Below are 13886 nucleotides of genomic sequence, written 5' to 3'. Positions count from 1 at the left end.
TATGGTTTAGAGTAAAATGAGAGGGAGTAAATGATGGCTTTTTTTTTGTTTTATGGGTGAGGTATTATTGTGAGAACACATCCAAAACTGCATAATTCAAAAAGCAGCCCTTTTTGAAAACATAGAGAGGGACTCTGATATCCCAAAACACCCAGAACATCATGTCTTTTGTTCATATTCTCTACAAAATAGCATTGTTGGAAATTACATGGTTGGTCAGTTCTGTAGTAGTACTCGGATTGGCTTCTAAGATGTTGCTATGCAGGTGGTAAGGTTCTCAGGGTGAGAATACTTTCTGTGCAGTTAGTAGGATGGTCGGGGGTGGTTGCTATGTTTTTATGTGGTTGCTAGGTACTCTGGAAGGTTGTTAAGGTGTTGCTATGGAATACTGGGTGGTTTCCATTAGCTTTGCTATGAAGTTGCTGGGTGGTTTCTACTGGCTTTGCTATGGAGTTGGTAAGATTCCCAGAGTGGGAATAAAGGTGTTCCTCTGTAGTTGCTATGGTCTTCTGTATGGTAGCTACAGTAAGGAGTTTCTGTGTTGAGATGGGTGCTAGGGCATTTCTGTGCAGTTATTAGGATGGTGGGGTGGTGGTTATTGTTTTATGCAATTGTACTTGTGGACAACTGTAAGTGGAAATAAATTTATTACAAAACTAGTTTTTACAGAGTACTTCAGTGTGAATTTCAAATAATAATCTATATAAATCTCATTCAGTTGCTCATCAGTATGAAACAATATGTGAATGTGTTAGTAAAAGTAATTTAAAACTAACTAAATTTGAAGTAACTGGGTCAAAATACAGTTAAAAACATAATATTGCATATATACATTTTTAGGAACATCACAAATCTCTTTACTGTCAAATATGCAATTATAATATATATATATATATATATATATATATATATATATATATATATATATATATATATATATATATATATATATATATATATATATATATATATTTTTTACTAAAATGTTAATTCCTCTTAAAAAATTATATTAATCAAACTATTTTCCTTAATCTGAATAAGACAATAATAGGATTAAGCCATTTACATGAGTTGTTTATTGAATGTTCCTTTCATGATACCGTTTTACATGTTATAGCACATACACTGATAAATGTCAATGCGTCACCACGCTATCCATGTTTCCTCCGGAGTTTCAGTAAATTCAGGTGTTTCATTTTTAATTTTTTGATTTTAACTGCAGTTCGGCAGTTTCACTTTCATTGAGGAACAATTAATTTATGTCCCTTGTCAAACTGAGGAATTGGGAGCGAGTATGAAGTAAGTACTGGTGTTTTAATAGAATTTGATATTGCCGGCCGAACGGGAGGGAAAAAAACTCTCTTTTTTGTGTGTGTTAGTGGTCCCTTGACCCCACTGTCCCACTGACTCGGTAGGCGCAGAGAATAGTGTCAAACAGCCATATATTTATGGACTATCCTGTCGCAAAATGTGGCAAAAAGTCCTACATGACGGTAATAGTTTGATTGTGGTGTTTACATGTCCGTACTGCACTTCAATAATGCAACTAAAATAGGCATATTCCACATGTCTTAATTCCATTATAGTTCGTTTATGACTTTAGTCAGATTAAAATAATCAAAGATCGCTGTTTATATGGTTGACTCTTAGTATTGTCTTAATCACATTAAAATCGGATTATTGGTGTCCATGTTAACAGACTCAATGTGAGGGTAAAAATCTTCTCCAGGAACGTGAGGCTGTCTGTCCGTCCGTACAGAAAAAATCTAAAAATGAACTGAAATTAAATCCCAGCTATACACTGTTAAAAAGTTATATCAGCAAATATTTTTATGGTAATTTCACTTTTAATGAGTTAATCAGGTTTCAACTAATATTTGTTTAATTAATACAAAATTTTACTTACTATTTTTAGTCAGTTTGACTGATGAAAGTTGAAATGATGAGAAAAGTTTATCTATTAACTAATGGCTTATTTCATGCCTATTAGGTATTTGTCAGTACTTATTAAAATACATATTCCGCATGATCATATTCTACATCACTAATACCAAATTACTACCTCAATAAATATTAAATTAGGAGTTTAAGGCAAAAGTCATAGTTAATGGTTCATTATAGCGAGAATTGTCCCTTAAAATAATGTGTGATCTATTAAAAAAAATGTAAAGCTCATATCAAAAAAGCCAAATATAAAACTAAAATTAAAAGGTAATCTAAATGTATAAAAACAACTCATTCGGAAGTGCAATCACAACAGGCATGCTGAGACTTCATTTACAGTAAAGTACATCAATGTGTCAGGTGCTGTTTATAGAGCATAAATTTAACAGTTCAACTGTTTAGGATTACAAATAATTTTAAATGTTATTTTTTAATATTATAATCCTTATGGAGGCTGCTGTTTTATATAAGTTGCAATTCTCATTTTATAACATTACCATTTTTACCTAACTTGCTACAACTTTGCAGTTAAAGGTCAAATCCCTGTGTTTCCGTTAACCTCACACCTTGATGCCGCAAAATTGCTCATTTCACACACTATGATCTGACACTATCAGCATGATCTTTACACACACAGGCCTATGTTAGGTCTCTAGTGTTTGACCATCTGCAGGATCAACCTTGACAAACCCCTGATGGATTTGGACACCATAAAATGTAAGCATCTCCCAGAAAAGGCATAATTTAATTAGACCACAGCCATTGATAGCGTTCAAACAGACAACAATATCCTGAGGTGCTATCAGGTCTTCCGCCTCTGTCATTCTCTGAAATCCCACATCAGACTGATATAGTCTCAGTTAAGACCGCTAAATCCCGCAGCTCGAGTGCAGATAGTGTTAATAGACTGGATTAGGACTGATTACATTGCTGAACATCAGGAGCTTTACTGAGAAGCGGTGTTACTTTGACACATATGAGCCTTATTACTGATGGGATTGACAGTATATGGGGTCGGTTGAGGTGTAGTTAATGCTGGGGGTTGGTAATCATAAGAAAAGAGCCGTGGGCTATTATGTTTGTGACCCTGAAGAGAGCACTTAACTTCTCAGATGCTGCAAGGAGGATTAAGCCTGTAAAATGAACACTGTGAACTGCTGAAAGTATTTTAATATGTGTGTTTACAGCAAAACTTATGGATTTTTATAACGGCTGTGATCACGTGAGTTTTTAAAGGTTGAATTGTTGCATTTATTAGCAAGATAGTATTTTATGGGTGATTCTGAACAAGATTTTATATAAAGAGCATGTTGCAGAAATATGCAGCTCTGGTACTGACTGACTGTATGTAATCAGATTTAAGTAATCATTGTTTAAAAAAAATAGTAATAATAAAATGGATATATGTAGACTCCTGTTACTTTTCACAGATGTAAATAGGATATATTTAGGCTGCTGTTACTTTAATATAAATATTCACACAATAGGAGTAAATGATTCACAGTTATTCTGGATTTTAATGTCACTCTCTCCGGATTACTCATGGAATGTTTTCAGCTCCGACAATATGAAATTGTGAAAATGTGAAGCTTTTCACATGGAAGATGTGACTGAGGTGAATACCTTGTGTTCACTGCAAATATATCATGGATGTGTTTGCACTGCCTATCAGAAATCTGCTTTTATTTGCATGTTTGTATTGACTTTGTACTTTGAATATTTATAATTAAATTTCATATGAACCCAGTGCATCTTACAGTGCATCTGGAAAGTATTCATAGCGCTTCACTTTTCCCACATTTTTTTATGTTACAGCCTTATTCCAAAATGGATTCAATTCATTTATTTCCTCAACATTCTACACACAATACCCCATAATGACAATGTGAAAAAATATTTTTAGAAATTGTTGCAATTTTTAAAAAAATAGAAAAACCTGTAAAATCACATGTACATAAGTATTCACAGCCTTTGCTTAATACTTTGTTGATGCACCTTGGGCAGCAATTACAGCCTCAAATCTTTTTGAATATGATGAGCTTGGTATGCCCGTCTTTGGGAATGTTTGTCCATTCCTCTTTTTAGGATTTAGGTCTGGGCTCTAGCTGGACCACTCAAGGACATTCAACGAGTTGTTGTGAAGCCACTCCACTGATATTGTGGAAGTGCTTTGGGTCACTGTCCTGCTGGAAGATGAACTGTCGCCCCAGTCTGAGGTGAAGAGCACTCTGAAGCAGATTCTCGTTCAGGATGTCTCTGTACATTGCTGCATTCATTCTTTTCCTCTATCCTGGCTAGTCTTCCAGTTCCTGTTGCTGAAAAACATCCCCACAGCATGATGCTGCCACCACTATGCTTCACTGTAGGGATGGTATTAGCCTGTTGATGAGCGGTGCCTGGTTTTTCCAAACATAGCGCCTGGCATTCACTCCAAAGAGTTCAATTTTAGTCTCATCAGAGCAGAGAATTTTGTTTCTTATAGTCTGAGAGTCCTTCAGTCCTTTCTTTTGGCAAATTCCAGGCGGGGAGTGGCTTCCATCTGGCCACTCTACCATACAGTGCTGATTGGTGGATTGCTGCACAGATGGTTGTCCTTCTGTAAGGTTCTCCTCTCTCCACAGAAGAACACTGAAGCTCAGACAGAATGACCATCGGGTTATTGATCACCTCCCTGACTAAGGCCCTTCTCCCCCAATCACTCAGCTTAGATGGCCGGCCAGCTCTAGGAAGAGTCCTTGTGGTTCTAAACATCTTGCACTTACGGATGATCGAGGCCACTATGCTCATTGGAACTTTCAGAGCAGCAGATTTTTTTCTGTAACCTTCCCCAGCCTTGTACCTTGAGACAATCCTGTCTCGGAGGTCTACAGACAATTCCTTTGTCTTCATGTTAGGTTTGTGCTTTGACATGCACTGTCAACACTGGGCCCTTATACAGACAGGTGTATGCCTTTTCAAATCATGTCCAATCAACTGAATTTACCACAGGTGAACTCCACTTAAGCTGCTGAAACATCTCAAGAATGATCAGTGAAAACAGAATGTACCTGAGCTCAATTTGAATACTTACGAACATGTGATTTTTCAGCTTTTTTATTTTTAATAAATTTGCAACAATTTAAAAAAATCTTTTTTCACATTGTCATTATGGGGTATTGTGTGTAGAATGTTGAGGAAATAAATTAATTTAATCCATTTTGGAATAAGGCTGTAACATAAAAAATTGTGGAAAAACTGAAGCGCTATAAATACTTTCTGGATGCACTGTATGAATTAAATTGTCATCTATACAATCTCTACACAAAAGCAGTCAGAATACATAGCCTAAAATGAGTAATGTTAAAGATTACATTACTGACTACAATCTTTATGTAATTTGTCATTAGTAACAAACTTAAATTTGGAAGTAATCTATTCAGCACTGCTGATTACCTGTAATCTGGATTACATAATAGACAGTTGAAGTCAGAATTATTAGCCCCCCTGTTTATTTTTTAAGGTTAAATAGGCAGGCTAGGCTAATTAGGCAAGTTATTGTAAAATTGCTTTAAGGGGCTAATAATTTTGACCTTAAAATTATTTTTTTTAATTAAAAACTGCTTTTATTCTAGTCAAAATAAAACAAATAAGACTTTTTCCAGAAGAAAAAATATTATCAGACATACTGTGAAAATTTCCTTGCTCTGTTAAAAATATTTTAAAAAAGAAAAAAATTTAAAGGGGTTTAATAATTCTGATTTCAACTGTATGTGGCCAAACAATCCTGTTATGATATTCAAAATAGGAGGGAATAGTTGTGTATGGAGTAAGGAATCTGAAAAATATGGGTTTAATGAATCCACAAAAAAGCCTGCATTTTGCGTCATGCTGCTGATAATTTTGCCAAGCTTTAGTCCGCGAGAACAACTTGCTAGACGTGCATTATTCATTATGTTATATATGTTCATTTTATATATATATATATATATATATATATATATATATATATATATATATATATATATATATATATATATATATATATATATATATATATATATATATATATATATATATATATATGGTGCAGGCTTAGGCTTCTCACATCAATGTGTTAAACATGTCAGGTAAAAAAAAATCATCTATAAATAATCAGATTACATAAATGTGTAATCATGATAAATTACATTAAATAATTTAGACTACAATTTGGTAAATAATATATACCCAACACTGGTAATGTTCCATGTGAAACATGAATCACCTACTAGAACAGTATCATAAATATTATGATCCAAATGCATGCAATCCTTCATTAACATGTAATTAACTTTGCCTAGACTACTTGAATGCTAACTTGGTGCCAATTAAAGAGTTGTAAATCATGTTTATAGCTCAAAGTGTCACTTCTGGGTTTATATATGAGCGCTGCGCACTGAAATAATTCTCTGATGGTGGACAGTCTAGTTTGGCCTGAATGAAATGTGTTTGTTGGAATATATATGTAAGAAAGCTTTTATCTCTACCATTAGCCGGCTGTTCAGCCTCTGGTGAGGTAGATCAATCTGTGTAGTGTCAAAACGGAAACATGTTGCTTCCTGTTTAATCTTCGACAGCTTTAGTGATTCATTTTATTATCACCCTGTGGTAAATCTGGGGCTGGAACCACGCATGTTTTCCGTGTTTAAAGCCATTAGCTTCATCAAAATGTCTTACTTTAGCCCTTTATTAAAGCAAATATCTTGAGTTTGTATCTTTTTTAAGAAAAAAATGTGTGCATGGAAATATAAAATGAATCATCTGTAATTAAAAAATATAAAATTATACAATTATATTAAGAGTTAAGATTTCTCATTTCATTAAAAAAAACTTTTTAAATGTGTTTGATGCCAATTTCAGTTAATTCTCAACAGTCAGCAAGATATTACGTCACTCTGTTTCTTGAAATAACTGGCTTGGATATGTTCTATAAAACTTTTAAAACTGACCTTTAAAAGTGCATGATGTTTAGATATATATATATATATATATATATATATATATATATATATATATATATATATATATATATATATATATATATATATATATATATATATATATATATATATATATATATTTTATTATTTTTTTTGCTGCAAATATATTACAATTGTTTGTTGAAAAACTGATAAACTGAAAAAAAAAACACACAAAAAAGTTTAAAAAAGTAAATGTAGAAGTTTTACCTGAATATACAGAGTATTACAATGGCAGTTGTGAGAGAAATGAGAGAAACACTGTGGCCGATGGTGTAGCCGATCTTCACTGACCTAAAGAAGCTGTCCTGCAAAACAAAGGAAAAAATCAGTATACCAGTATATACTGTATTTTATTGATCATATATGTTATTTGCTGAACATTCTAGTCAAAGAATCTATGAACAATGTTTTACCACCAATTCAGCATTAAGAAATGATTTCTGAAGAATTATGTAACAAAAAAGAGTGGAGTAATGATTGGAGTAACGAAAATGTATGTTTGACATCTCAAGCATATTTAAAACACATTAAAACAGATTTTAAAACAGTTAAAATCAAGTATAAACACTTTTACAAACATAAAAATATCTTACCAAATCCTAACCTTTATTTTTTAGTGTATAAAATATTTAGCTTCTTTAGTGCTTTACTGATAATGCAAGAATAAAACAATACAGAATTAAAAATGACAGATGCAGCTAATTTTCATCATAAAGCAATGCAGATGTCATCAAAAAATTATCCCAGCTGGTGCAAGCTGTTAGTAAAATGGGCCCTATTTTTTTATTTTATTTTATTTATGTATTTTTTTTTTTTGGTGGTGGTGCTGGTGGTGTTAGTATCGGTTTGTCAGTCTAATGGTTATCTATAAGCTAGTATGCAACATTCGAATTTAGAAGATAAGAATTCAAAACTCTCAGCACTCTCTAACTTCTGCCTATTCAGATAACTATTTTGATAACATCACTTACCACTTCAGCTTCTTGTCAGATCTTCTGTCCAATTAATTGCTCTTTATAATCTAAAGCATCCTGCACTAGCAATGGGCCGGTATAAGATTTTGACAGTATGATAACCTTAGATAAAAATATCACGATTTCACGGTTTTACGGTATTGTGATTACTGTTTCAAAATATGATCTTTTTAAAAGTTTGGGCAAAAAACAATAACTTTTCCCCTTTGAACACAATCAATTTTATTTTAAGAAACATTTAAAATACTTTGGAACAGTAAACATGTCAGGTTAAATAATTCAAATGAATCATGGACTTCTGCTGTCTCCTCTTGTTTCAAAAACACAGATTTCTTTACAATTTAAAATGGTATCCTTGGATATCTTTTCTGCTGGAGATACTGTTGTCCTAAAAACTCTAACATATACCGTAGGAAGGGTATAGCAGAAAATTTTGGTGGTTATAAAATCTTGACTTTTTCAAACCGCGGTATACCTTGAAAACTGTTAACGTCGCATGCCTGTCCCACACCCTACAGTAAAAGTTGGGTAAGAAAACATGCAAACTCCAAACAGAAATGCCATGCTATTTATAGTAAATATATTTATTTATTTACTTTATGGTGCATACAATGCACAACAATGGGGAAAATATCTATAATTATCCTTTTAGCTTCCAATCTAGCTATAAAAAAATCGATATTTTAAAAAAGAAGAGCCACTCGTCATGTCCTGCCTTATCTGGTCCATTGCAATGCATCAAAGCATCACATTAAACTGCTTATTTCACTGTTCACTTCTGTGATTTAAACATCACTGAACATGCTTTCTAGCAAAACTTTCTCATAAAGGATGACAAAATACATCTTGTGCTAGTCTAAATTAATTTATTTATTTAAATCAAATTTTTTTAAATTGTCAGTATAAAGAATGAGACTGGGATCAAAACAACCTTTATAACCACTACAGCTTTAAAAAAAAAAAAAACTGCCTACAGTATGACTCAATGCGCTGTCCTTTTCATCTGAATTCATCTGAAGAATTCTTACTCAAGGTTATCTCTTTTGGTAATAATGGCTATGCTGACTCTCCCACGCAAAACTTTTCTGAAAGATTCACCAGTGTGGAGAGCATTTTAATAGTCTTTGACCAGAGTTTAATCTAAAAAGCAGCCATGCCAACAAGGAGCATTAGAGGCTCATCAACAAAAACATTCAATTCTTTTGAGTCTCATGCCCACATACTCCCGGTGGCTCTGAGGACTGACTGTGCTGATTACTCGTCCTGTTGTTGTGAACATACGCTGGGAAAACTTTCATTAAAAGCCAAAGGTCAGTTGCTCTTCACTTAACTACTCTCTGCTCAAAAGATCAAGGCGTTTCATGTTGCATAATAGCTGCTTCAGTGATGGATTATTAGTATGTTTACAAATGCATCCAAAGGCTGACACTGGTGTGCAATGCTAAATAAAAGAGCTATTATGTTCGGACTTGTTAGTTTGCACCAGGCAATAAAAGGCTGGAAAAGCATGCAAAGGGGTTGACTGAAAAAGGTGATCGCTGTTTTTTTTTTTTTTAGGAAGAGGAACACTTCATTTGATGAAAACGATCGCTGTGTGGGTCTAAAAGTTCAGTACGTTCAAGAGTCGGATCATTTTGGTGTTGTATAACACCAGTGGGGTTGAAAATGCTCATCTGACATACTTTAAAGAGATTTTTGCATCTTGCAAAGACTCTCAATAACCTTTAAAGATGTAAAGTACTTACATCGTCAACAGTGCCATTTAGATTATATCCACAATTCACTGCGATTTCCAACGGGTCCATTTCGGTCCAGCCATCAGCAGTGCAGGTTTTAGAGAGGTTACCTGTGTGAGAGATTTAAAGGTCATTAAGCTGAAGATACACATGCTGGCTGCTTTGTTTCGAAGTTGCATCTGTTTATTATTCTCTCGACTTTAACTGAGCATGAGGGCTGGTTTCCTGGAGTTTGTTTGCACAAAATTAAATGGCTTTCTGAACTAAAGCTGAGAAATGGAGGGCCACGTCACCTCTCTCGCTGAGGTGTTTTTGCCTTTTCTCACTGCACACTGCCTCCACTCAATGCTAAACTCTGCGTCCAATCAATACACAAAGAGACCCAACCGAGATCTGTGACTCAGTGAGCTTATTGTTGTGATCTGTGCTGTATATAAATATGAACAATGAATTATTGAGATGCTTGGATGAGAAAAACATTTTTCGGGGTCAATGGATTTATTCAGTGTTAAGGAAGCTACTTTGAAACTGTAGTCACAATATCTTGAAAAGAAATCTGAAACTTTTGCTGAAGTAGATTTTTACAATTAATCACAAAGAAACAAAAACGTACACATATATTTAAACATTCATTTTCAGACTTGAAGTAGAAGCCTATAGGAATATTTCATGTAAATTGACATTTAGTTATTTAGTCTTGTAGAAATCAATAAAATTAATCAGCTACAATGATAATATTGAACAATATGTTTTTATTTATTAAAATAAAACTCAATTAGCTTAACAGTATCAAACTTGAAAAAGCTAATTCATATTAAAACAGCACATTTTGTAAACATTTTAGAAAAATCTGTATATCGTATATGTGTTTATGTTGATTAATCCCTTTTTTAACATATGTCCATTTATGAATCATTCAACACAACCAAATTATACCTCAAACTTCCACTTAACTGAACCACTGAACCATTAAAAATGAAATGATTTATAAGTCGATTTATGAGAGAAACATTTAAGTGAACCAATTCAAAGGAATCTGATTTTCTGACTGCACATATAAGAACTCTAAAATAAACTGATTCATTAAAACAAACCTGATTTTCCAAATCCATTACATTTTAGAGAGAACCATTTAATCAAATCAGTTACCCAGTTAATCAAATCCTTAGACTGGACTAGAATCAAATTATATTTAGAGAAATAACCATATATAATGACTTAATAAAAAGATTACATTGTTAGTGAAAAATCTATAGAACATTGAAAACTGAACTTTTGTTACATTAGTGAAAAAGTTTAGACGAAAACTCTACAGTCTCCAATTGGTTATAAGAGAGTGTATTGTATATTACACCACAATCCATGACTCATTTCTATGAGTCTTTGATAGGGGGGCATTCAAGGACTAGGTGTGGGTTTCTCACAACAATGATTCATTTAAAGAACATTGTCTTACGCTCCATAGAGTTTGAAAAATATGATGTATACTTCAGGAGGAAGGACACTTAGCTCCCCCTCAGTGATTTCATAGCGGATCCTGGGTTACAATGCCACATATTGATCCAAAACAAGCCAATCAATTTCTTCCAGGCTTGAATTTAAAAAGACTGTAGGTGCATGAGTCCCTGAGTAGGTTTTTCTTCAATGTGCTTGTAATGTGAATGTTGAATGAAGCAATGGAGCCTCATAACATTACAAAATGCTCTCTGAATAGAGGCATACAACAGAGCTCTCAAATAGGAACACACAAAAAACAAAAAATACTTTCCAAAGGAACAATTGCCAGCAGAAATACTTCAGTGCAACAAATCTACTCACAAAGACCACCTGTTTTAGTCCTGACGGCCAATAACCTCCAGTTTTACAATGAATTGTTTAGCAACTAATGGAAAACTGAAAAATTTAAGTTCTCCTCTTCTGCTTTTTCATATCATCTTTCATGCAGTGGTCTGCAATTTTTGTCTCCCAAAAGAAAGAGCAGCTTCAGAACTGCCTGACTTCAGTCTTACTTCCTGCACAAACATTGGTTTGAAACAAATTTGCATAATGCCAGTCAATTTTCTGCATTGGCTACCCACAAACAACTGTACTTTGACCCTCAAACACTATAGTTGTAGCTGAGGTCCGGTATAATTTGCTTTGTGTTGTCAACATGTTGAGATGATGTTGTTTTCTGCATTGAAAAAGCAACTTGTCTTTTCATGCACTTTGATGAAGAATCAATCTTGAATTTATATCTTAAATTTAACGCCATTGTTACTAGTCATATCACATATTACTGCTAAGGAAAGCTCTGTTGAAATTCAGATATAATGGCCGTTTGTGACAAGACATGAGGCTACAATATATATTACGAGAAAATGTGTGTGTTTGTGTTTTTTTGCTAAAACCTACTAAAGGAGACCACCAAACCAAAGTTAGAAACTTTAAAAACTTTAGAAAACATTTCGGTGGGCCTTTAAAACACTGGGATTTTGATCCTATTTTAATGTCAGGAAATTTTTAAAAAAGAGACTTGTGTTTCTATCACTCCAGTATGACTGTGGACACACTACACCTACACACAGTTCTTTCCAAACAGCTAACAAAAGTTAATTTTGCATCACAAGGACCCTTTAATGTGTTTACTGCCATCAACTAATTATGAATAATACTTGTACAGCATGTATATAATCCTAGTTCAACATATACTAATGCATTATAACATTCAAATTCATGCTAGTTAACATTATTGCACCGTGAGATGACAGGAATTAACAATGAACAACAGTATTTTCATTAACTAAAGTTAACTAACATGAACAAATACTGTAATAACTGTATTGTTTATTCTTTGTTCATGTCAGTACATGTATTAACATTAACTAATACAACCTTATTGTAAATTATTAAAAAAAAAACATGGCAACATTTTAACATCTTGTGGAATCACATCTTTAATGAAAGTAATATTACGTAGACAGACTTATTATGGTTGACAATTTTAACCAAATCACTGCTGACAATGTTGTTTTGTTCATATTTGAAAGGCTGCTTCTTAGCACACATACTTTATTATTCTGTTGCCATGTCCACATATGTTAAAGAGGTGGGGCTTCAGCTGAATATGGGATTATTTGCAGATTTTGTTTTTCAAACAAGATTTGGCAACACTAATGAGTAAAGCTGTATGTAATCCCCTGTGTCTTCAAACTCTGGGCATTTGATTTATTGCTGAATTAGTACTTGAAATTGCTTGAAGGAAAAACAAACAAACAAACATAGCATAAATCGCATACATTTCAAAAATGAGCTTTCTCCTTTATAAATCTTACAAGCAAACATGCAAACAATCATGAGGCAAGCTGAGAACATTATCAGAACAGACAAGAAGAAGCTAAATTAAATTCTCCATTTGTCTGGTGTGTGAAGAGCTTATCACATGATCCTGACAAAATAATAAAACGATTTAATAAAATGATTTAATAAAACAATTTCAAAACTGCCACCTGCTCGAAATCCAGTTGACTTTTGATAAGCAAGTGCTTGAAATAACACACGTCTACAAAATCTCATGTCTACAATCCAAGAGTAGAGCATCTGAACATTCCAATAATCATTACATCCATAAAAACAATATTTTAGCCTCGACTTGAATAAATTAATGCATTAATAATCAGAGGTGCTTATTGCGTAGGATTAAGATTATTTAAGCTAATACCTCCAGCTATATCTAAAAAGCATATCAGAAAGACAGGGATTAAAATCTTCTCATTTTAATACATCGCATTTATCCAAACACCTGAAAGCTTGTGTCATTTTATTGAAGGGGATGTTTACTCTTGGCTTTTAGCGTAAGCTTTGTTTGTCATGAAGGGTTGATGCCAACCCTCTCACATTTATCAAAACACCCACACATAATATATCCATCCGCACACATTATTCCAGTGGACCTCCAGCTTTCTCATATAAGCCACAGAGATCCCACCAAGCAAAAACCCACAATGTCACATTAATCCTTGATATTGAACTATGGACAGACTTTTATCATTCTGAAAAGCGTAATCTATCTTTTTCTATTCAGAGATGTGCTGTATTTGTATGCCTTAAATGAAAATCCATCAGAAACGTGTGGTACTTGAGTGAAGGAAATTGCTCCTGAATATATTTCAGCTGTACCGGTATCTGTATGTTCATTTTACATTAGTGTTATCCATCTGAAATGAACTTCATTTGAGCTACCAAATTATAGG

At 33.5% G+C, this 13886-nt stretch overlaps 1 protein-coding gene across 1 annotated transcript in view; it reads right to left on the bottom strand.

The window, feature by feature from the left end:
* Positions 1-13886, bottom strand: part of vipr1b (vasoactive intestinal peptide receptor 1b) — an 83734-nt gene that overhangs the window by 32355 nt on the left and 37493 nt on the right. Inside the window, exons 4-5 of the mRNA XM_056450344.1 lie at positions 9664-9764; positions 7152-7249 (exon numbers count right to left, since the gene is read on the bottom strand). Coding sequence (XP_056306319.1) covers positions 7152-7249; positions 9664-9764 — 199 coding nt within the window. The remainder of the gene's footprint in view (positions 1-7151; positions 7250-9663; positions 9765-13886) is intronic.

The sequence above is a fragment of the Danio aesculapii genome, chromosome 24, assembly GCF_903798145.1.
Source record: "Danio aesculapii chromosome 24, fDanAes4.1, whole genome shotgun sequence".
NCBI lineage: Eukaryota > Metazoa > Chordata > Actinopteri > Cypriniformes > Danionidae > Danio > Danio aesculapii.
The sequence above is the reverse complement of the archived record's forward strand: the minus strand, read 5'-3'. Positions and strand labels throughout refer to the sequence as shown.